Source organism: Oculina patagonica, chromosome 8 (assembly GCF_052425735.1).
Source record: "Oculina patagonica isolate OP01 chromosome 8, crgOcupat, whole genome shotgun sequence".
Lineage (NCBI taxonomy): Eukaryota > Metazoa > Cnidaria > Anthozoa > Scleractinia > Oculinidae > Oculina > Oculina patagonica.
Genome location: NC_135765.1, coordinates 6,951,849 through 6,971,196, shown reverse-complemented (window position 1 = coordinate 6,971,196; position 19,348 = coordinate 6,951,849). Strand labels below are relative to the sequence as shown.

Genomic DNA, 19,348 nt, shown 5'->3' with positions numbered 1-19,348 from the left:
GATTTTAAAACTTGTATTAGGGACGGACCATTATTTTCTTGGAGGGGGGGATGAAAAATTTTCCTCTGCAAACTTTTTTTTTAGTTTATGCACCTCTGCAAACATTTTTTTTTCTACATATCTTTTTTATACATATCGTGTTTGCAAACAATTTATTTTGTCTTTCCAGGCCCTGCAAACAATTTTTTTCAATAATTTTCATCCCCCCCCCCCCCCTCCAAAAAAATAATGGGCCGTCCCTAAAGACATACCTTTTTAACAAATTTAATAATTAGACGTTTGGTTAGTCAGTTAATTAGTTAATTTGATAGTTTAGCTAGTCAGTTAGTAAGTGACTTAGTTACTTAGTTAAGTTAGTCAGTTAATGAGTTAGTTTTCATTAAAAGGTTTTAATGATTCTTAGTTAACGTTTTATTTTCATCTTTACAGCTTAGCTATTTTATTTGTTAGTAATTTTTTATCACTGATATAATTTTTTTATGTAAATTTTATTTTTTAATAACATTCTATTGTCAAGTAGTAGTCGTCCATTAAATTAAAGGTTTGATTTTTCAAATATCAATTACATCATTGACGGTTGGAATATTCAGTTGATCTCTAACTGAAGAAAGATTAGGTTTTTGCTGCCCCTTTGTATTACTGAGTGAATTATCTAGCTAAATTTGTACTTTTTACTTTTTAGAATTTCTACTTTTTACTTTTAAGAGTTTCTTAGATTGTATTCATTCATTACTGTAGAGTTTTTTTAGCTCTACTGAGTTATTGTTTAGACACGTAAAATGTTTAGAAATAGCCCTGTTTTAAAGTCTCAAAATAAAATTTAATCCATTTGGTGATTATATGAGAGAAGAGTTCTAAACCATTAATTCACCTCTATAGGGCGGACATTTTCCATTGATTTCCTTTCCTGTCATATCTGTGGCCACGCTTGAACTTGGTAGTGACTGTATCCAAAGACTTTCTGAAAAAAATAAGAAAAATGTCTATTATCCACCAAAATTGTCGGGAGTCTCGGAGTCTCAAAAGCTCTCGGCCAAAACATCTAAATAATAAGAGAAATATACATTATCCATCGAAGTTTGACGGCTACCACTTAGGGATGCTGCAGTTTATTAACTGAAATGCTGACGATTCTGAAAACCACACAAGTAAATTACACCCTAAAGAGTAGAAAGAACAGGTTTTTGCTTGCGCTTAAAATTCTAATAGGAGAACATTAGAACATTTTGAAATACATTTGACTATGAAAATAGACAAAATGAGCGAAATTAAACTACGACGTTTAGAAGTCATCTTGAATCCATTATCAAGTAGAAAGTTCTAATTTAAGAAAGGTGACAGAGTATTTCGCGGTCATTAGCGTTCAAAGTGTCAGTAAAAACTCCTATTTTTAAGTTTTGTTTTTTTTTAATAAAATATAAACCTATCCTGTGAATATATAAGACAAGAGTTCTAAATTCAGCTCTTAAGTTACCTCTATAACGCGGTCATTCAGTTTTCCATTGCCTTTCACTGTGTCTTGTCTGTGGCCACATACTTGAACTTGGTGACTTTATCCAAAGATCTTCTGAAAAAAATAAACATCGAAATTTGTTGGCTACCACTTAGGAATAAAGACGTTCAGTAGCTGAAATGCTGACGGTGATTCGGCTGAAAACTACACGAGTAAAAGACGCCCTGACCTAAAGGATTGAAAGAGCGCCGGATTTTTGCTGGCGCTTTGAATTACTTGTAGAGCCCTAGTTACTATTCTTAGATTAGTTTTACTGATTTTTTGTTTAGACACGTAAAAATTTTCAGAAGTAGTCTTGTTCTATAGCTTGAAATAAGATTTAAGTTACCTCTTTAAAGCGGGCATTCAGTTTTCATTGCCTCTCTTGTCTTGTCTTTGGCCGCACACTTGAACTTTGGCTGTACATGTAACCAAAGAGTCTCCAAAAGATCTTCTAAAAAACAAAGAGAAATGTATATTATCCACCAAAGTTTGACGGCTACCACTGACTTAGGAACGCTGCAGTTGTTCAGTAACTGAAATGTTGAGGATTCTGAAAACCGCATGCGTAAATTATACGCTCTAAACGGTAGAGAGATCGGGTTTTTGCTTTCGCTTAGAATTCTAGTAAAAATGAGAACATTTTGTAATACAATTTACTATGAAAATGAGTGTAATTAAACTACGCGCTTCGAAGTCACTTTGATTCCATTATCAAGTAGAAAGATAACGGTTGCAGTTTCAAATGAAGGTGACAGAGTATCTCGCGGTCATTAGCGTTCAAAGTGTCAGCACAAATCCTATTTTGAAGTCTCAAATCAAATTATCTATCTGGCGATTATATAAGACAAGACAGTTCTAAATTGAGCTCTTAAGTTACCCCTATAAGGCGGGCATTCAACTTTTTATTGCCTTTCCTGTCTTTTCTGTTGCCGCATACTTGAACTTAGTGACTGTATCCAAAGATCTTTTTTAAAAAAAATAAAAAAATGTATGTTGTCCTTCGAAATTTGTCGGCTACCACATAGGAATAGTGCAGTTTTGTAGCTGAAGTGCTTACGGTTCAAAGCCACATGAAAATTACGCCGTTAACGAAGTTCTCTTACCTGCCAAGCAAAGTTTCACGGTAAAGTGAATAACTTCTTAGAAGCTTATTCCTGAAAGCGCACTTCTTGCTCCAGCAAAACTCGCTCTATCCTTTAAAAGCAAATTCGTTCACATGAGTTTGGTGGAAGATCGGTAAACGTAACGCGAAGTGGAACTAACTTCTTCCACAAGTTTCAGTTGAAGCAAACTAAAAGTCGGTTGCGAAATTCGAAATCGCAAGTTGGCTTAGGTGCGCATAAATGAATAATAATTATAATCAAACGTGCAAATTTTTCACGTGCAGCAAAGCGTTTTTGCAAAATGCGCACATTGGTGCATGTTTCGATTCTACTTATTTACATAACAGGTAAAATGTTATTTTAGGTACGCTTCACGGTGTAAATATTTTCATTTCCCGGGCATTGGCTTCTTTATGTACCCGGTAAAGGCGTAGCCATGTTTCAGCTCCTATTGTCTCGAATTGTCTCTCACTGCAATAAGAATACAGAGGCATGCATAAATGATACTAGTTTCGCCATTTTTTCCTCTGAGGGTGTAAACTTGTGGGGAATACAGTCTTTTTTATAAAAAACAATGAAAACTTAATTAGCATAAGTAAAGCTATTTTTCGTTGACACATAAAATCCAAAGTCTAATCTTTTACTTAATTTTGAAAAACTTAGACTGTAAAAAGGAAAGAAAAATAGATTATCCCAGAATAAATGATATTCCTGTGGGAAGCTTTCTCATAAAAAAGTTGTTATTTATCAAATAAAGCTAAATAACGTATAAAAAATAAAAATGATTAAGCGGTTAACAGTACGAGTCAATTTTTATGTCAGCAGTACGTATAAAAATGTTCATGCGCGCGAATACAAGGAACTCATGTTCGCCTCCATGGTAGTATCAAGCTCGGTGACACTTGCTCTCCCGCACCCAGCAGAAGCCTCGTAACGAAATTAATACAAAGTCGATTTGTTTTACATCATCCAACACAGATCTGTACAGTCCAGGTGCAGGTCACAGATCCAATGCGCCAATCTTGCTGTTTGAATAGAAGAAAAAGAAACGTTTCCATGATTAGCATGCAAGCGAAGTTCCACTCCCATGATAGTGACGTACATATATTAAGCCTCAACCTTTTTAAAGGGGAGGAGTGGGGGTTTCAGAGCTTTTACGCAAATGAAATGTCGGTGCTCCAAAAATAATTTTATTCATTTAATCCTCTTGAATTTGAATCCAATTTAGACGTACTCTCCACCAAAAGGGTCACCCTTGGGGAAATGGTAAGTTGCCACTAAATGGGCTCGTCAAAATTAACAGGTACAACAACAACAAGCTTTATTTGCATGACTGTAAATTTGTTACAATATTGCAAAAGCGTAAACTTATTTAGTAATAATAATAATAAAAATAATAAAATAATAATATATAGTAAAAAAAAAAAAAATGATTCATATAAAATTAATTACATTGATAGTATTTTGTTACGTAAATCAAAACAAGATGATATAAATTTAATCAATTGCATGGTCACAAAATGATCGGAAGAAACGTCACTTTACTGAGGGTCCCGAAGGGGAGGCGGAGGGGATATAAATCCGATTTGCCAGCCCAAATTTTGCCCAAATCCCATTTCCCAGCCTACTGTTTTCCCAAATTCGATTCCACTGTCTTTTCTTTGTGATTCCCAGTCCCAGAGACCTAGTGAACATTTGCCCAAATCCCAGTTCCGAGTTACCCAATTCAGGCCCCTCTTTAATTTATTGCCAGGAAATCAAAAGATCGTCACTTAGTTTGGTGACAACGGAATCACCTTCCGACGTTAACAAGCGTGTTTTTGAACCATCAGACCCCTGGGATACACCATGAACCGGGTCTCAGGGGCCCTGACCGGGTTCTACATGGGTGGTCCGTGGATCTGGGTCCCTGGACTGGGTCCATATCCCTAGGGAAAATGTGACCTGGTTCAGACGCTAGCTGATATAAAATGTCCAGAAACATTATGCAGGCGTTTTTGTATGAAGGGTCATACCCCTTATATTTATGAGCCACTAAACCCAGGACTAAAGGGCCCGAAATGTTAGTCTTTCGTCAAACCTTAACTGTGTTCATATACCACGTCCCCAGGGGGGGTACTCCGGCTTGTAAATGACGCGAATGATCGAAGGATATTTTTGGGTTTGAAATTTTCGATTCCGGGATTTTTTTGGGTTGGAAAATTTGGCAAGTATTTTTTGGGGTGACTTGATTTAATAAGGGATTTTGTGGGTATTAAAAACGAACTTAAGCGCCTTGGCGTATTTATGGTATGATGAACAAACAAACACGAGCGTTCAATTTTTTATGGTTTTCTTTGTGTTATATTATTGCCCCTCCTGGCAATTTAGGGGTAATATTTGACAGGGGATTTTTTTGGGAGTTATTTTTTGGTCCAGGGATTTTTTTGGGTAATGTCGGAAGACTTAGGGATTTTTTTGGGTCCTGAGTTTTGCCTCCATTCGATCATCCCCGTCATTTACATGCTAGAGTACCCCCCCTGGGACTACGTCACACAATATCGTCACGCTTTCCTCGCTCCACGAGCGCGACCTATCGCCAGCCCACTCAAAATCCGTGGCTGTACAAGTTTTCTTGATAGTTTAGGATGGTTTTCATGGTAGATATCTCTTTAACAATACATCCAAATGACAATGGGTACCCTCCTTGATCTTTGCCAACCTGAATCTGCCGAACACGAAGACGCTTGGTAACCGAGCTTTTGCCGTGACAATCCCGTGACAGCTCAGGTAACGTCTCCATTTTCTTTTTGCACCGTATACCTTCGATATTTCAGGCATTTTGTTTTCGCAAAGTCAGCGAAGTCCTAAAAGCATGAAAAAGGTAAGATTTTACGCATGCTTTTGACGGTGTAGGGTGCATGGACGAAGTCTAGATCGCAAAATGACACATTTAATATTCATGAAAGTGACCCTCAATGTTCCCCTGCGGACGGTTCCGTCGCCATTTTGCATGGAATTATCATGCAGAGGATATTCTCCACGATTTAAGGGGCTAATTTGCTTTATCTTTGTTTTAAAACTGGGAAAGATTTTCGTATAACCTCATACTTAATTAAACTACAGAATGCAGGGCCACTTCGGTCCACCCTGTCGGCACTCTTTATAGAACGAGGCATAACACAATAGATGCTATTCTTATTTAATGACATGCAAATAAGTGGCCCTGTATTCTGTAGTTTTGCCCTTAATTATACATAGAATTTTGTAAATCTCGTTACAATTATGACTGCCATTAATTGTGTGTGAATGCACCTATCAATGTAAAGCCACTGTGAGAGGGGGGGAATTATAACTGAGACTTGCTGTTTAAATGCCCAACCCCAGGGCATTTGTGGATGTTCACAAGAGTCACTGAAAGTCCAGTGAAATGGTCAAAAGTCCCGGCCATGCAGGCAGGGCCGTACCTAGGATTATTTGTCTGCAGGGGCAAGTTTTCCTGGCGGAAGCAACTGGGTTTTTTTTAGTTTAGTTTTCACCTTTTTTAGTTTTCTTAGTTTTTTTAGTTTTCCTGGCAGGGGCAACTGCCCCAACTGCCCCCACCCCCCACCTCCCACACCCCGCTAGGTACGGCCCTGACAGGGAAATAATTGCTGTCAAATCCCCTTCATGTGCCCAGCCTACCCCCCCTCCCCCCTCCCCCAGCGGCTTAACATTGATAGTTGCATAAGTTATATGGAATATGTTTTGAATGCACCCCAAAATTATACAGGTTCTAATATAGGGAAATGTTTCCAAATGCTGATGTGTTTTAAATGATTCCTCTTTTTTGGTGCTAAAAATTTCTTTAAAACATTTGATGGCATGTGATCAACATCAAACAGCGCCTTCCATCCAGTCCCTCATAAAAAAAACAGCAGTCATGCAAAGTGCTTGGCACTCAAATTAATAAGCTACAAAGGTGTTGACTTGGCGACTGAAATTACAAAAAAATTTGACAGGGTCTTCAATCTATTTCTTTAACCTAAATTATTGAGGTGTACCCCTAGCCTTTTAGAAAGGTTGAGCATGGGGGTGTGCCAGGGTGCAGCTGTGGTATCACGTCTGAAGTCAGTTCCCCCAAGGGTTCATTATATTTAATTTTAACATTTAAGAGGGGAAAATTTATTGATCAACCTTGTGGCTCTCATAGAAAAGAACTCTGTTCTTTTCTTGATAATTTAAAAAGGATTCTGAGCACTGTCAGTTAATTCTCATCATTTGCATTTATTTTACACTCGAAAGAGGGGTGGTGGTCTAAAACCCCTGGAACCCTTCTCTGGGAACACCACTGTTATATTTGCATTTTGCTTCTGCTTATTATATGTAATGACTAAAGAAATGACTGATAAACAGAACTTTGCTAAACCAAATGTTGATGTGAATGTTGGTTTGAATTAGAGGCTATACATTGATTTGGTCCTTGTGAATGTGTCCTTGTCTGATATAACTGTATTACTTCACTAATTAATAGATTGAAGGAGCAATTGCTGCAACACTAACTCCATTTAATAAGAGTGGGTAAGTAATCTTTTGTACCATCATGATATTTGCACAAAGCCTAGATAACAGAGGAATATAATACATCCACCTGATAAATCACTAATAATACTATGAGATGGATATCGTAATTGTTTTTGATTATTGGGCTTTTAGCCAGCAATTGAAGAGTGACCAGCAACCTTAATTTTATATTGGACATCTAAGCCCCATCCTCCTAGGGTAATCTGGAGAGTGGAAACATGATACCCCCCCCCCCAAAAAAAAAAAAAAAAAAAAAACATTATAAACAATGCTTAAAATTATTTTTGTAAATTTAGAATAACTTTTGTGTAAATTTAGAAATATTTTTAAGTTTACTCAAAAATAATTTTAATCCAGTATACCATTAATTATAATCCCAAAGAGAAGTGGGGGGAATATCAAGCATTTTCTCAATCCCAGATTACCCTAGGAGGATCAGGGGCTTAGATGTCCCATATAAAATAAGCGTCACTGACACTCTGCTGGCTAAAAGCCCGAAAATCAAAAGGCAGCCCATTTAAATAATTAATGTGTTAAGTAGTTTGTATGTATAATTTTTATGCTAATGACATTTCAAGTACTTACAGGAACTAATTATTATTACCGGTACTCTCTCAATCCTTTAAGGTTAAGCCTGCAAGATCATCTGTTTTTTGGCTTTCTTTAAGGGATCTCAAGAGTAATAATTATATAAGAGTAGTATACATGGCCCCTCTTATCTGTTTAATAGTTCATCAGTTAGCACCTATGAGCGATCTGTGATCATGGTGCACTGCAGCCTTGCTTCCAGATGCTGCGAGCTAGGTCAGTGAAATCTATTTAATATTCATTATTTAATTACCAATGGAACTCTGTTGACAGGGAAGTTAATTTAAGTGCAGTGGATGAATATGCCAGACACCTGGAAAAGGAAAACATCAAAGGATTATTTGGTAAGTTTTAGTTTCAAGAAAGTATCATTTGTAAACTAGTGAGTATAAAGGTGATGCACTAATATTATTACCAGGGAGGCACGGTGGCCTAATGGTTATAAGTGTGCTGCATTCAGCTAGATTGAACCCCAGGGGGGGGACTCCGGCTTGTAAATGACGGGGATGATCGAATGGAGACAAAACTCAGGACCTAAAAAATCCCTTAGTCTTCTGACATTACCCAAAAAAATCCCTGTACCAAAAATAACCCCCAAAAATATCCCTTGTCAAATTACCCCTTAATTTGCCAGGAGGGGCAATAATATAACACAAAGAAAATCATAAAAAATGAACGCTTGTGTTTGTTTATTTATCATACCATAAATACACCAAAGGCCGCATCAAGGCACTTTAGTTCGTTTTTAATACCAAAAAATCCCCTTTTTAAATCAAGTCACCCCAAAAAATACTTACCAAATTTTCCAACCCAAAAAATCTCGGAATCGAAAATTTCAACCCTAAAAAAATCCTTCGATCATTCCCGTCATTTACAAGCCAAAGTACCCCCCCCCCCCTGGGGATTGAACAGTCAGGGTTCGAGCCTTGGCCGGGTCACTGTGTTGTGATCTTGAGCAAGATACTTTACTCTCATAGTGCCTCTCTCCATGGCCAGCAAGGCTTATAAATGGATAGTGGCAAATTTAATGCTGAAGGGTAACCCTGCAATGGACTAACATCCCATCCAGTGGGGATTAACATGTGATTTCCATCACTATGGTATATATTGAGTCTGTACATATTTCAACATAAAATTCAACTGTTTGTTATCTGTACGGGCCCGCAAATGATCCTGACCCGCAAATGATCCCGGGACTGCAAATGATCCCCAAATTGGACCGCAAATGATCCTGGGACCGCAAATGATCCCAAAATTGAACCGCAAATGATCTTCGGACCGGAAACAGTCGCCTAACCGTAAAAGTTGGATATGCGTGGACGAAAGAATTTGGACAGGGGATTTAAATTTATTTAATCCATTTCTTTATTAATAATACAAGAATGTACCGTATTTGAACGATTTACTAAAGTAAATTCAAAACCACAACTGTATCAATATAGCTGATAAATATGCTCCGATTAGTAACCTAAAACGTGACATAAAGTTTAACAATCCAACCAACAGAAATATGAACTCTCTCCAATCAAGGGATGATTTATTTGCGGCGAAATGCTTTAAGCTGATAGCCATTCAGACGCAGTCACGCAGCGTTCATAGCGACATTATAAATGTCTAGACGTAAAGTCTGGAAGAAAGTTGAGTTTTGTTGCTGATTTCTATCATATCGATCTCCGACTCTTGTTATCGAGCTACTCTCTTTCGAAATCTGTGGTTATTTATTTTTTTTTGAATGTCTTCATCAAGTCACTGAAATAAATTCTGACACAGGCAACTAAAAATTCTCTCAAAAACTGACTTCATTTTCGCGTAGCTTTCAGTACAGATTAATTGACAGTAAGAAATTTGCACGTGCAAAAGTTGACAGCTCTATGCGTGCGGTATGCAAATAAATTTACCCAGAGACGCTGTAACCGTTTACTGTATTTCATTTTATATTTGCAAGAACGAATTGTGAAGGAAAGTGTGTTTTCAAATAACGGTTTCAAAATCTGTCATAAACTCCAAAATTCGCACGTAGAAATTTTGTGCGCTTCCAAGGAAAAGGAGGCTCGTGTCTACCAAGGCAGCATTGTACAGGAAGTGGCTAATTAGACAGCAGAGGCGTCTTCGAAGATTCATGTTTATTTTTTAGGTGCGTTTTCTAAATGAAAAACTTAGATAGTCACACTGGTTAATTTTGTTATTTCGCGCGTTATTTTCACCGCTTTTAATCGTTGCGTTTTATTATGCCTGAAGCACTTGGTCTTTTATAAAAATACATCCATAGACGATTCATAAAGTCCACGCCATTCCAAGTATTCTGTTGTATCATTTAAACAAATAATTTCCGGTACTGGGATCATTTGCGGTCCAATTTGGGATCATTTGCGGTCCCGGGATCATTTGCGGGCCGGGATCATTTGCGGGCCTGTACATATCTCAACAATTTTAATAACTTTTGTCTCTTAAAAATTGACTTTATAAATTTTTGGTTCAAGAGCACAAACCTTGCATTTAAAAAGATAAGGAAAGGTTCACAAACCAAAACCAAATTTAATCATGTGCTGATTTAAATGTTTATATTTGTGAGTTTGTAACTCAAATTAACACCTGCAGCTATGTAAATTAATATCTGAGTTGTTTTTTCTTTAAACTCTATAAGTAACAGTGTACAGTTCCAGAAAAAATTCATACCCACCCCTTGGAAGGTCATTGGAAATTTTGAGGGGGAAGGGGGACTCAAACCCAAAAGTTTAAAAGAAAAGTATGGGCCTTACTGGAATTGTCAGAGGGCGGGGGGGGGGGGGGGGGAATTCAAACCAAGAAACCTTCTGTGGGAGGGGTATGGATATTTTCTGAACAACATAATAATTTTGCAATTTAGTTTTTTTTGGAACTGTTACAGTCACTGGTACAACTGGAGAAAGCACATTACTGACAGTGGAGGAGAGAAAGAAACTTGCAGAAAAGTGGATTCAAGCAGGAAAAGACAGGTTAAATGAATTCCCTAACAGTGATGAAAATTTGGCTTCTCCTATCAGTATCAGTACAATATGGAGCAGACAGAGGATGACCTGGGGGGGGGGGCTCCCATATGAAAGGGACGGCGATGCTCCTCGTCTCCCTTAGGGGTATAAATTTCGGACTGCTCGCTTAATTAGGGTGTTCTGGACAAAATGACAATATTTTTAGCCGTAAAGGTCTCGTTTAGGGTTGCACACGAAGAAATATACAAATTTAAATTCCCTTTTCAGAATTTTGGTATCTTTTAGGGGTCTATAATAGCTTCAGCCATGCCCAGATTAGTCTCTTTTAGGAATTCTTTAAAAAATTTCCCACGAGCATCCCCGTCCCTTTAATATACAGTCGACTGACTGTCGGCTGTGTGTCAGCTGACTGTCAACCAATGCGTTGAGCGACACGTTGATCAGATTGGATTCGTTACCTTTACCTAATTAAATATATGGAGCGGCAAACAGTGAAACTAGAATTCCGACACTGGAATCACTTTGAAATGCCCCCAAAATGCCACATGTACAGATACGAGTTAAATGCACAAGAGGAGAAGCAAGTGGTTTTACTAAATTTCTTTTCAATTTTACTTCATTGCAGATTGGATAACAAAAACTATGCATGTGCCACATTTCCAGTCTACAAGCTAGAGACTGATTCCATAGCAAAACAAGTGGTCGTTCATGTTTTGCATGATAATTTAAAATATGCGAGTTTTCATAACAAATAAAAAATTTTGACCCCGTGCAATGTACCGTAATCGTAAATCCCCATATCAAGTAAACACCCAGTCTAACATCAGATAATGCAAACCTCTCTTTCAGATTTGATCATGTTATAGTACAAGTTGGGACCTCCAACTTACAGGATTCACAAGAGCTGGTAAATAAAACAATCAATGGTATTGTCACAAAATTCTGTAACTCTTCCCCCTGAAAATACCCCCTACCCCAAAATCACACCCCAAGTTTTTTTTGCTTAGTAATAACTGATTTATTTCAATTTGTTTTAATAGGCGAGACATGCTGAAAATATAGGAGCAACAGCAATTGGCTTAATGGCCACAACTTTCTTTACTCCTAAATCCGTAGGTGTGTATTTGCTTCCTTTTTTTCGACTTTTTTGCTTGTTTACAAGCAAAAGTAGGAGAATAGCAGTTATGTGGGGCAAAATTTGGAACCACATTCTTGTCTACCCTCAAGGGACTTTTTTAATTTCTCAAGGGACTGTTTTAATTTCTCAAGGGATTTCTTTCCGCTGTGGGTGATCACTTGCGATCTCGTGGTAAAAACGTGTCTTGTCACATTTACAAACGTTATATAACAATTTTAAAAGTGACATGTCAGCTTTCTTATCTCAACGCACGTGTGTCTGAAAGGCGATCTATAAAAAGAGTCGCACAAACAATGGATTGCGTTACTTATGCTAAAACACGAATAAAAAATCACTAGCACTTACATCTTTTAAAAATTACAAACGTCAAAAATAAACTATACCAAAAAACTCGCTCTTTTCAAAGATATTATTGAAGTTAAAACAAATGAAAGAGTTGGGGGCTTCTTTTAGCTTAGGAGCGGTTAAAAATTAGGCCAAATTTGGTCGCTATAAGCGCCATTCTATTTCGTCATCAGCCCAGGTCGTTAGGGACGTGACCTCGCGTTGACAGCAATGTTGCATGAATCGGCTTTACAACATGCGATCGTATCTACGCAGTTCGAGTGGAATTTCAGTCAAAGACAGCAAAATTCTTTCGTATTTCATCTTCAAATATAATTCGAAAGCATTCACTGTATATATGGCTTTTGTTTAATTCTTCTTAAGCCCACGAAGAAGCTGTCTTGATATCCGACCCTTGCAGAGCCCAGAAAAAACATAGCTTGAGTGTATCGATTTGTTTCGCAATGTTTTCTCCGACAGTAGTCGGAAATATCCGTATTTTTTTCGTGCTTTTTCGTGGAGCAATCGTAACGATACGGCCTTGAACACATTGAACAGCGGTCTACCTATAGCAATTCAAATATGGCGTCGCAAAAACAAAGCGTCGAACGCATATTTTGCTGTTTCATTTGCTAATTTCGCTGCCGTAATCGACTGCCTCGAAAGGTCCCTGCAATTTTAAAGTATAGAATTGTCAGATCTCGGTGAAATTTGCACTGTTTATTTGTGTAATGTTGAGGAATATGTGTATAAATACGCGGCGCGGACGAGCCATTTTTGACGATATATGGCTGCATTTCCTCTGCGAAGATAGGAAATTGTTCAACTAAACTGCAAAGCAACTGTAATGATAAGTTTGAAGAACAATGCACAGGATAAACCTTCGACTCATACTTCATGCAAAAAAGTCGGTATCTCAAAGAGACTTTGATTAAAAAGCAGCATGGCAAAATTCGGAGGCGTGGTGGCCCAATGGTTAGCACGCTGGACTCCGGATCAAGCGGTCCGGGTTTGAGCCCTGGCCGGAGTCACTGTGTTGTGTTCTTGGGCAAGACACTTTACTCTCATAGTGCCTCTCTCCACCCATAAATGGGTGCATAAATGGGTACCAGCGACATAATGCTGGGGGGTACCCTGCAATGGAATAGCATCCCATTCAGGGGGGAGCAGAAATATTCCTGGCCACTTGATGCTACCGAAACTGGGATAAGTTCCAGCAGTATGGGCCGCATGGCTTGAGGCCTTTCTTTTTTTACGGCAAAATTTGCGAGCTACCTGTCAAAAGGATAAGCTGGAATTCAAGTTTTTTAGGCCCGATTACTGTTCTAGAAGTATGTCCCAGTTTTCCCCGGAGTGCTGTAGTGTCTTATGTAAGCTTCCACAAAATTCCAAAAATTAACACTGGGCTTATATGTTTTGATCATTGCCCGTTACAGGACAAGGTGAGCTTATTTTCGTGGATAGGTGGGCTTTCAATTTGTGTTTCAAAAACTTTGAACGATGCAGCAGGTCAACACTTTCTTACAGTAAATTACCTGTAATATTAGTATACTTTCAACCCTTGTTAACTGAACTTAGTATACTGTTTTACTTATGACTGCCATGTGAAGAAAAAACTAAAAACACGTGGTACAAAGAGCGGGAAAACATGCAACTCGTGCCAAACGCCGGAAAACATGCAACTCGTGCCAAGGGCGGGAAAACACGCAACCAAACCGTACCAAGCGTGGGGAAACATGAAACCAACCCGTGCCAAGCGTGGGGAAACGTGCACACAGGGCCAAGCATGGGAAAACGCGTGCAAGCCATATCACGATAAGTTTTTATTTTGCTTGTGTGCTCTGATTGTTTAAAACAAATAAAGCTATAGAGTACTAGAAACAAGTTTACATAACACATTCCTTGTTTTTTTTTTTTTTTCACAGATGACCTTGTGGAATATGTCCGTCTTGTTGCGGAGTGTGCACCGAACACACCTTTATTTTATTATCACATCCCAGCTTGGACACATGTTCAGTGTAGGTGTAATAGCTATTAAGAAGGTGGTCTAGAAATCTAGTGGGAACCTATAGCAAACAAGAAACAGCCTTTTGCCCCAGTATCTTAAATTTTTGGAATCATATTTTGGGGAAATTACTTAAAAAATCAGTAGAATTTCCATACCATAAAATATAAACCCTGTACCTATTTCTGTTCCTTTGGGGGTGGGTCAGAAAACGTTTGAATGTGAACACTCAAATCTCCTCAGTGGCTCGCAGAATTGGCAGCGTGGTCATCGAACAAATAACTGAGGCCCCGTTTACACGGGTCCGGACAAATTTTTGCACGGACAAAAACTTGCACGGTTCCACCTTGCGTTTACACGGGACCGGCGGAACTGGACGAATTTTTGAACGGCTAAGTGTGCAAGTTTGGGACCTGAAAAAAGCAGGTCAACTTTTTGACCGGCACGGTTCCATATTTCGTACGGACTCGTGTAAACACCCGAACCGTGCAACTTTTTGCTCAGATAGCGTTGTTAAGGCCTGGAATCTAGTTATGTTTTCCCTGGTTGCCTATCGAAAATGAAACATTTTGTTCCATTTTGTTAAATTTAAGACAAAAGAAACAAATGCAGATATGAGGAGACGAGCGGCAGCAGCATGCATCGCTATTTTGGCCGGATTAGGCGGGCTTTTGCAGTACACGTTGCTGCAAATGGCTTTTGTTTCCGATCTTCTTCATCGATCGAGGCATCTTACACGTTTGAATTTCTTTGTGAGCATGTACAGCTTACGAAACAACCAACCGAGGAAAAAGTCACGGGCCAGAAAGCCAAAGACAAAGTTTTTGTCTGCCGCCATGTTTGATTTGTCGCGTACTGCATCAGCTGCAACATGATTGGCTTAAAACATTAGCGATAACCAATAACAACAGAGACGTAAAAAAGCCATTCACATGCCGCGACTGGTCTAAAATTTGCACGGATCCGTGTAAACACCACTGCAATCTGTAACAGAATTTGCACGGATCCATGTAAACAGGCGGTCCAGGAACAAAATTCGTCCATGCAAAAATTTGTCCGGACCCGTGTAAACGGGGCCTGAGTCGTATAGACAACCCAGTTGCGCTAGGCCGGGGGGGGGGGGGGGGGACTCCTACATGGAAGAGACAGGCATGCTGGCTGTCTCGCTTATGGGTGTAAAGGCTGGTTCTCATATGATCGCCCCGATCGTTTCTATCGCCTTTTGTCACTACAAAAAGTTTTCTTGCGATCGGGCGATTATATGGGAACATTACACAGGCGATCGCTAACGTCTGCGGCGATCAGTTGGGGCGGTCACTCGAATCGCCCGTGTTCTATCGTTCTAGCTTCTCTATCCCTTCTTCGCCGTAAAACTGTAATAACTGACAAGATAGTAGACCAAGAGTTTTGCTCTTTCATTAAAGGCTGCCGAGGATCCGGAGTTAGACAGTTATCTAATCTTTTAACTCGGTTTTGATTCTGTTTTCGCAGTTTTAATGGAAGACTTTTTAAAAGCTGCAATGCCCAAGATCCCAACACTAGCAGGAATAAAGTTCACAAGTATTGACATGTTTGACTTGGGTCGCTGCCTTGTTTTCTGTGACGAAAAATTTCAGATCCTCTTTGGAGGAGACGAAGTAAGTTGTGAAACTGAGAAATCAGTAACTTATAGGAGGGGGGCGATAGGCTCCCCGGACTGCGGATTTTTTGCGACACATTGAGCGGATTCGCGGATTTCAAAAATACTGCGGATGACGGATCCGCTGAGAATTTTGGCGCGGATTCCGGACTCTTCATGTCAAGAAACTCGATAGTAAACGAAGTTTGGATCATTTTGGTTGGTCTTTGTCGGTATGTTGAAGGAATTGTCGCAAAAACAAGCAATAAAACGAACCTTTCTTTAAAAATTGGCATAAAAAAACAGCATCTACCATTCGTCGCAGTGAAACTATACCACACAAATTTTTCAAGTATTGCGGATTCTGATTTGAACGAAAACAATGGCGGATTGACGAATTTGACCAAAATATACCACGAATTGGCGGATTCGCTTACCCCTATTCACCCCTCTCTTATAGGAGTGCATCTATTTACGGTGTGAGGGAGCATATGCTCAAAATGAAAGGAATTCGTAAATTTTCGACTCCATATCTATAGAGTGTTCTATCAAAATATACATATACTGATATTTCAGTGTACAAATAATACCCCATTTGAACACCCCTGTATAAAATAGGCCCAAAACCCCAGCCTACCCTGACTAAAGTATAATGCCGAATGTAACAACAGTTTTCAGTTGGTTTGCTTAAAGTGCCTAATAAGATCGCGGAAAAAATGAGCCTGGCTGCAAGGTTAGTTCTCTTTGTGATCGCAAACGTCTACTGCTCTTTTAAATTGCTCCATGTCAATATCCATGTCCATGTTTATATTGCAAGTTGAGAGTGTAATTCTCCCAAGATGTATCATGTCATCTGTGTGAACACAGTAAGGAGAATATTGCCCTTGACCATCGGGACGTGTGTTCTTTTTTCCCGTAGATTCTCTTAAGTGCTTTGGCTATGGGAGCTCGTGCTACAGTTGGAGGGTGAGGCGAATTTTTTCCTTTATTGGGCTTAATTGTTTTTGTTTCACGTTATAAGCTGGAAAACAGTGAGAATTTGTAAAATTATCAATGGTAGTATATGCAAGAGGTTAAATAGGCTTTGTCACGGATTTTAACAGAGTTTTGAACAGCCAGGAAACCTAAAAATAATGGTCCATTTATATTAACATGCAGTTGCTATAGAGCGGTTTTCACTTGAGTGTCGAAAGTAAATTGCGTTTGCTTTGGTTTTGCATTACTACGCTTAGTGATTGGCTTAACAATCTCGCGCCACTTTCTCAGCCAATCAGAACTACAACCAAAACCAATCGTGACTCGCTCGCGCACGTTTTCCCGCGCTTCGTGCCAGCTACATGTATTCGCTTCGAGTTTTGATTGGTTCACTGGATTGTCTGCGTCCTTTGTGATTGGCCAGAGTGATTACTTTGGTTTTGGTTTTACGACACTCAATTGAAAACTGCTCTATTAGAGCACTGAAACTGTGAACGAGCATCTTAGGCTGAGGATGGTTTGGATGGAAATGGATTACAACTTGAAAATTGAGGCTAAACTTTTCAAGTTGTTTCCGCGCGTCTTCAAAAAAAAATCGATATTTATAGCCGCGGTGTGATGTCTCTTCGCAAATTAAGGTTATATCTTCCTTTAAATGCTCAAAGGTAATGTTTTTCATGGGTTAAGTTGCCTCCACTTATTTAGACAAAAAATCCGCGAAATCCCCGTAACGTAGCTCCTTTAATTTCTCAGTGACGCAAACTTCTTTGAAAAATTCCGTGTTCTTTCAACAGCAGTCGAACCTTAGGCATACCGCACACATGTCGGACGCTCTTCCACTGAGCGACAGGACACTCAGCATTGTGAGCGACGTTTGTTATATTTCAACTTACAAGTTCTATAGCCTAGTCGTAGCTTAGCCCATTTTTTTCAATTTGGTCGTTCGAAGTTGGAAGGTCTTGACCGTCCATCCTTGTTACTTTCATCATCATTATCATCATCATCGTCGTCGTCGTCATCATCATTATCGTCATCATCATCATCATCATTTATTTGCCTCTTCAAAGTAATTGTTATTACATATCTAATAGTAAGTTAGAAAGAGGAGACCTCCAAGAAACCACTGGGCTTAAAGGGGAAGTTACCTCGGTAATTTTTTGGTTTGTGTTTCCTACCTTTTGATAAATGGAGGTTTCATTTAAGGCGACTTTGTACAAGGCAATAACAAAAGAATAACTGTCTTTCACTGTTTTTTGTTCTTGTCTTAGAACGTATAACTTTGCTGGGAAGTTGCACAGTCGAATTATAGATGCTTTTAACAAAGGAGATATAGAAACGGCAAGAAAAGAACAGGTAGACTGTCGCTCTCACTGAAATAATTATTTTATTATTCTCACAACCCCCGAACGAACATTCCAGTAGAATATTCTGAGCTGACCAGAGCTGACGCCAATGACGAACTCCGAATAACAACTTCTCTCGATAACGAAAACATTCCTGCTTAGAACGAGCATGTTGGTTTGTCCATTGTTTGCGTTATCGAAAACCAAGTGGGTCCGGAAAGTGAAGAAGCCATATAAATTGGACGTGCTGTTTTTAGGTCACTGATTGGCCGAGAAGCTCGGAAAACTAACAAAAATACGTCAATCGTTGTACGCGCGTGCGTTCGATGGCTTCGGCTCTGATTGGTTGGGAAACCTACAAAAAATGATAGAAAGTTGCACGTTTATTACTGAATAAGAAACCAACAGTCTGATTTTGGCAATGAAACGCGCGTATCAGTTGTATTTTTCTATTTTTTTTATGGCGTTCTTCTTCTTCAATGTAGTCCGCGATACTGAAATTGCTGTCTCTTTCTTTTCACGTGTAGTATCGATCTCAAGCCATGGTGAAACTCTACCTTAAATACGGTAAGTGTGATGTTAAGTGAAATGGTTTGACAATCATCATGCTTAGCTTGAAAACTGACATTTTTAATTCTAGAGATGAAAAAGAAAATCATTCCCTTCCTATGCAGAAGGCTTTTGCTTCAAAATGGGAGAAGGGGTCATATGGTGAAATTCTCTCCCGGAAAGGGAGTCTCGTCCATACAGTTGCAAACCAAGCACAGTTTGATGTTGATTACATGACGTGTTTTTTTCTTTGTGCCTGCAGGGGGCACTCCGGTTGCCGGGAAAGCCATCATGAGATTTCTTGGCTTGGATCTAGGTCCCGGTCGTTCACCTAACGCTCAGTTAAGCCAGAGCCAGGAAATAGAATTGAGGGAAGAATTAGACAAAATTGGATTCTTTACTTGGCGTTAAGAGAAAAACCGAACTGTCAATTTGAACTTTTTTTACAATTTAATTATAATTATTAGGAACTGCTTATAGGTTTTCAAGTTGTTAGCTAGAATCATGAAAAATAATTTAATATATTCTGTTTATGAAAATTGAATGAAAAAATATTCAGCTTTTTTTAGAAGAGTTGGGTGAGGGTATTTCGGTGGAAAGGAAATTTCCAATAAAGGCAATAAAGTGCTTTATTTCAAATTAATTAGAGAGTGCGAGTGTTTTCTGTTAACTAAGATACACGCAAAGTAAGGAAGAGAC

The 19,348-nt window shown here is 38.9% G+C and overlaps 1 protein-coding gene across 1 annotated transcript; it reads left to right on the top strand.

Moving 5' to 3' along the window:
• Positions 1 to 5,348: 5,348 nt before the first annotated feature.
• On the top strand, positions 5,349 to 19,210 carry LOC144663058 (N-acetylneuraminate lyase-like). The gene is made up of 12 exons (XM_078523996.1): positions 5,349 to 5,461; positions 7,091 to 7,137; positions 8,002 to 8,072; positions 10,616 to 10,703; positions 11,547 to 11,604; positions 11,738 to 11,813; positions 14,085 to 14,177; positions 15,656 to 15,801; positions 16,702 to 16,748; positions 18,026 to 18,110; positions 18,628 to 18,667; positions 18,912 to 19,210. The coding sequence occupies exons 1-12, from the start codon at positions 5,453 to 5,455 to the stop codon at positions 19,058 to 19,060; spliced, it is 909 nt and encodes a 302-aa protein (XP_078380122.1). The 5' UTR covers positions 5,349 to 5,452; the 3' UTR covers positions 19,061 to 19,210.
• The last annotated feature ends 138 nt before the right edge of the window (positions 19,211 to 19,348 follow it).

What these genes read in the sequence shown, in the direction of transcription:
- LOC144663058 (XM_078523996.1), top strand. An exon ending in ATTCAAGCAGGAAAAGACAG is followed by an intron (nt 10,704 to 11,546) that starts GTTAAATGAATT and finishes CCTCTCTTTCAG; the next exon opens with ATTTGATCATGTTATAGTAC. An exon ending in TACAGGATTCACAAGAGCTG is followed by an intron (nt 11,605 to 11,737) that starts GTAAATAAAACA and finishes TTGTTTTAATAG; the next exon opens with GCGAGACATGCTGAAAATAT.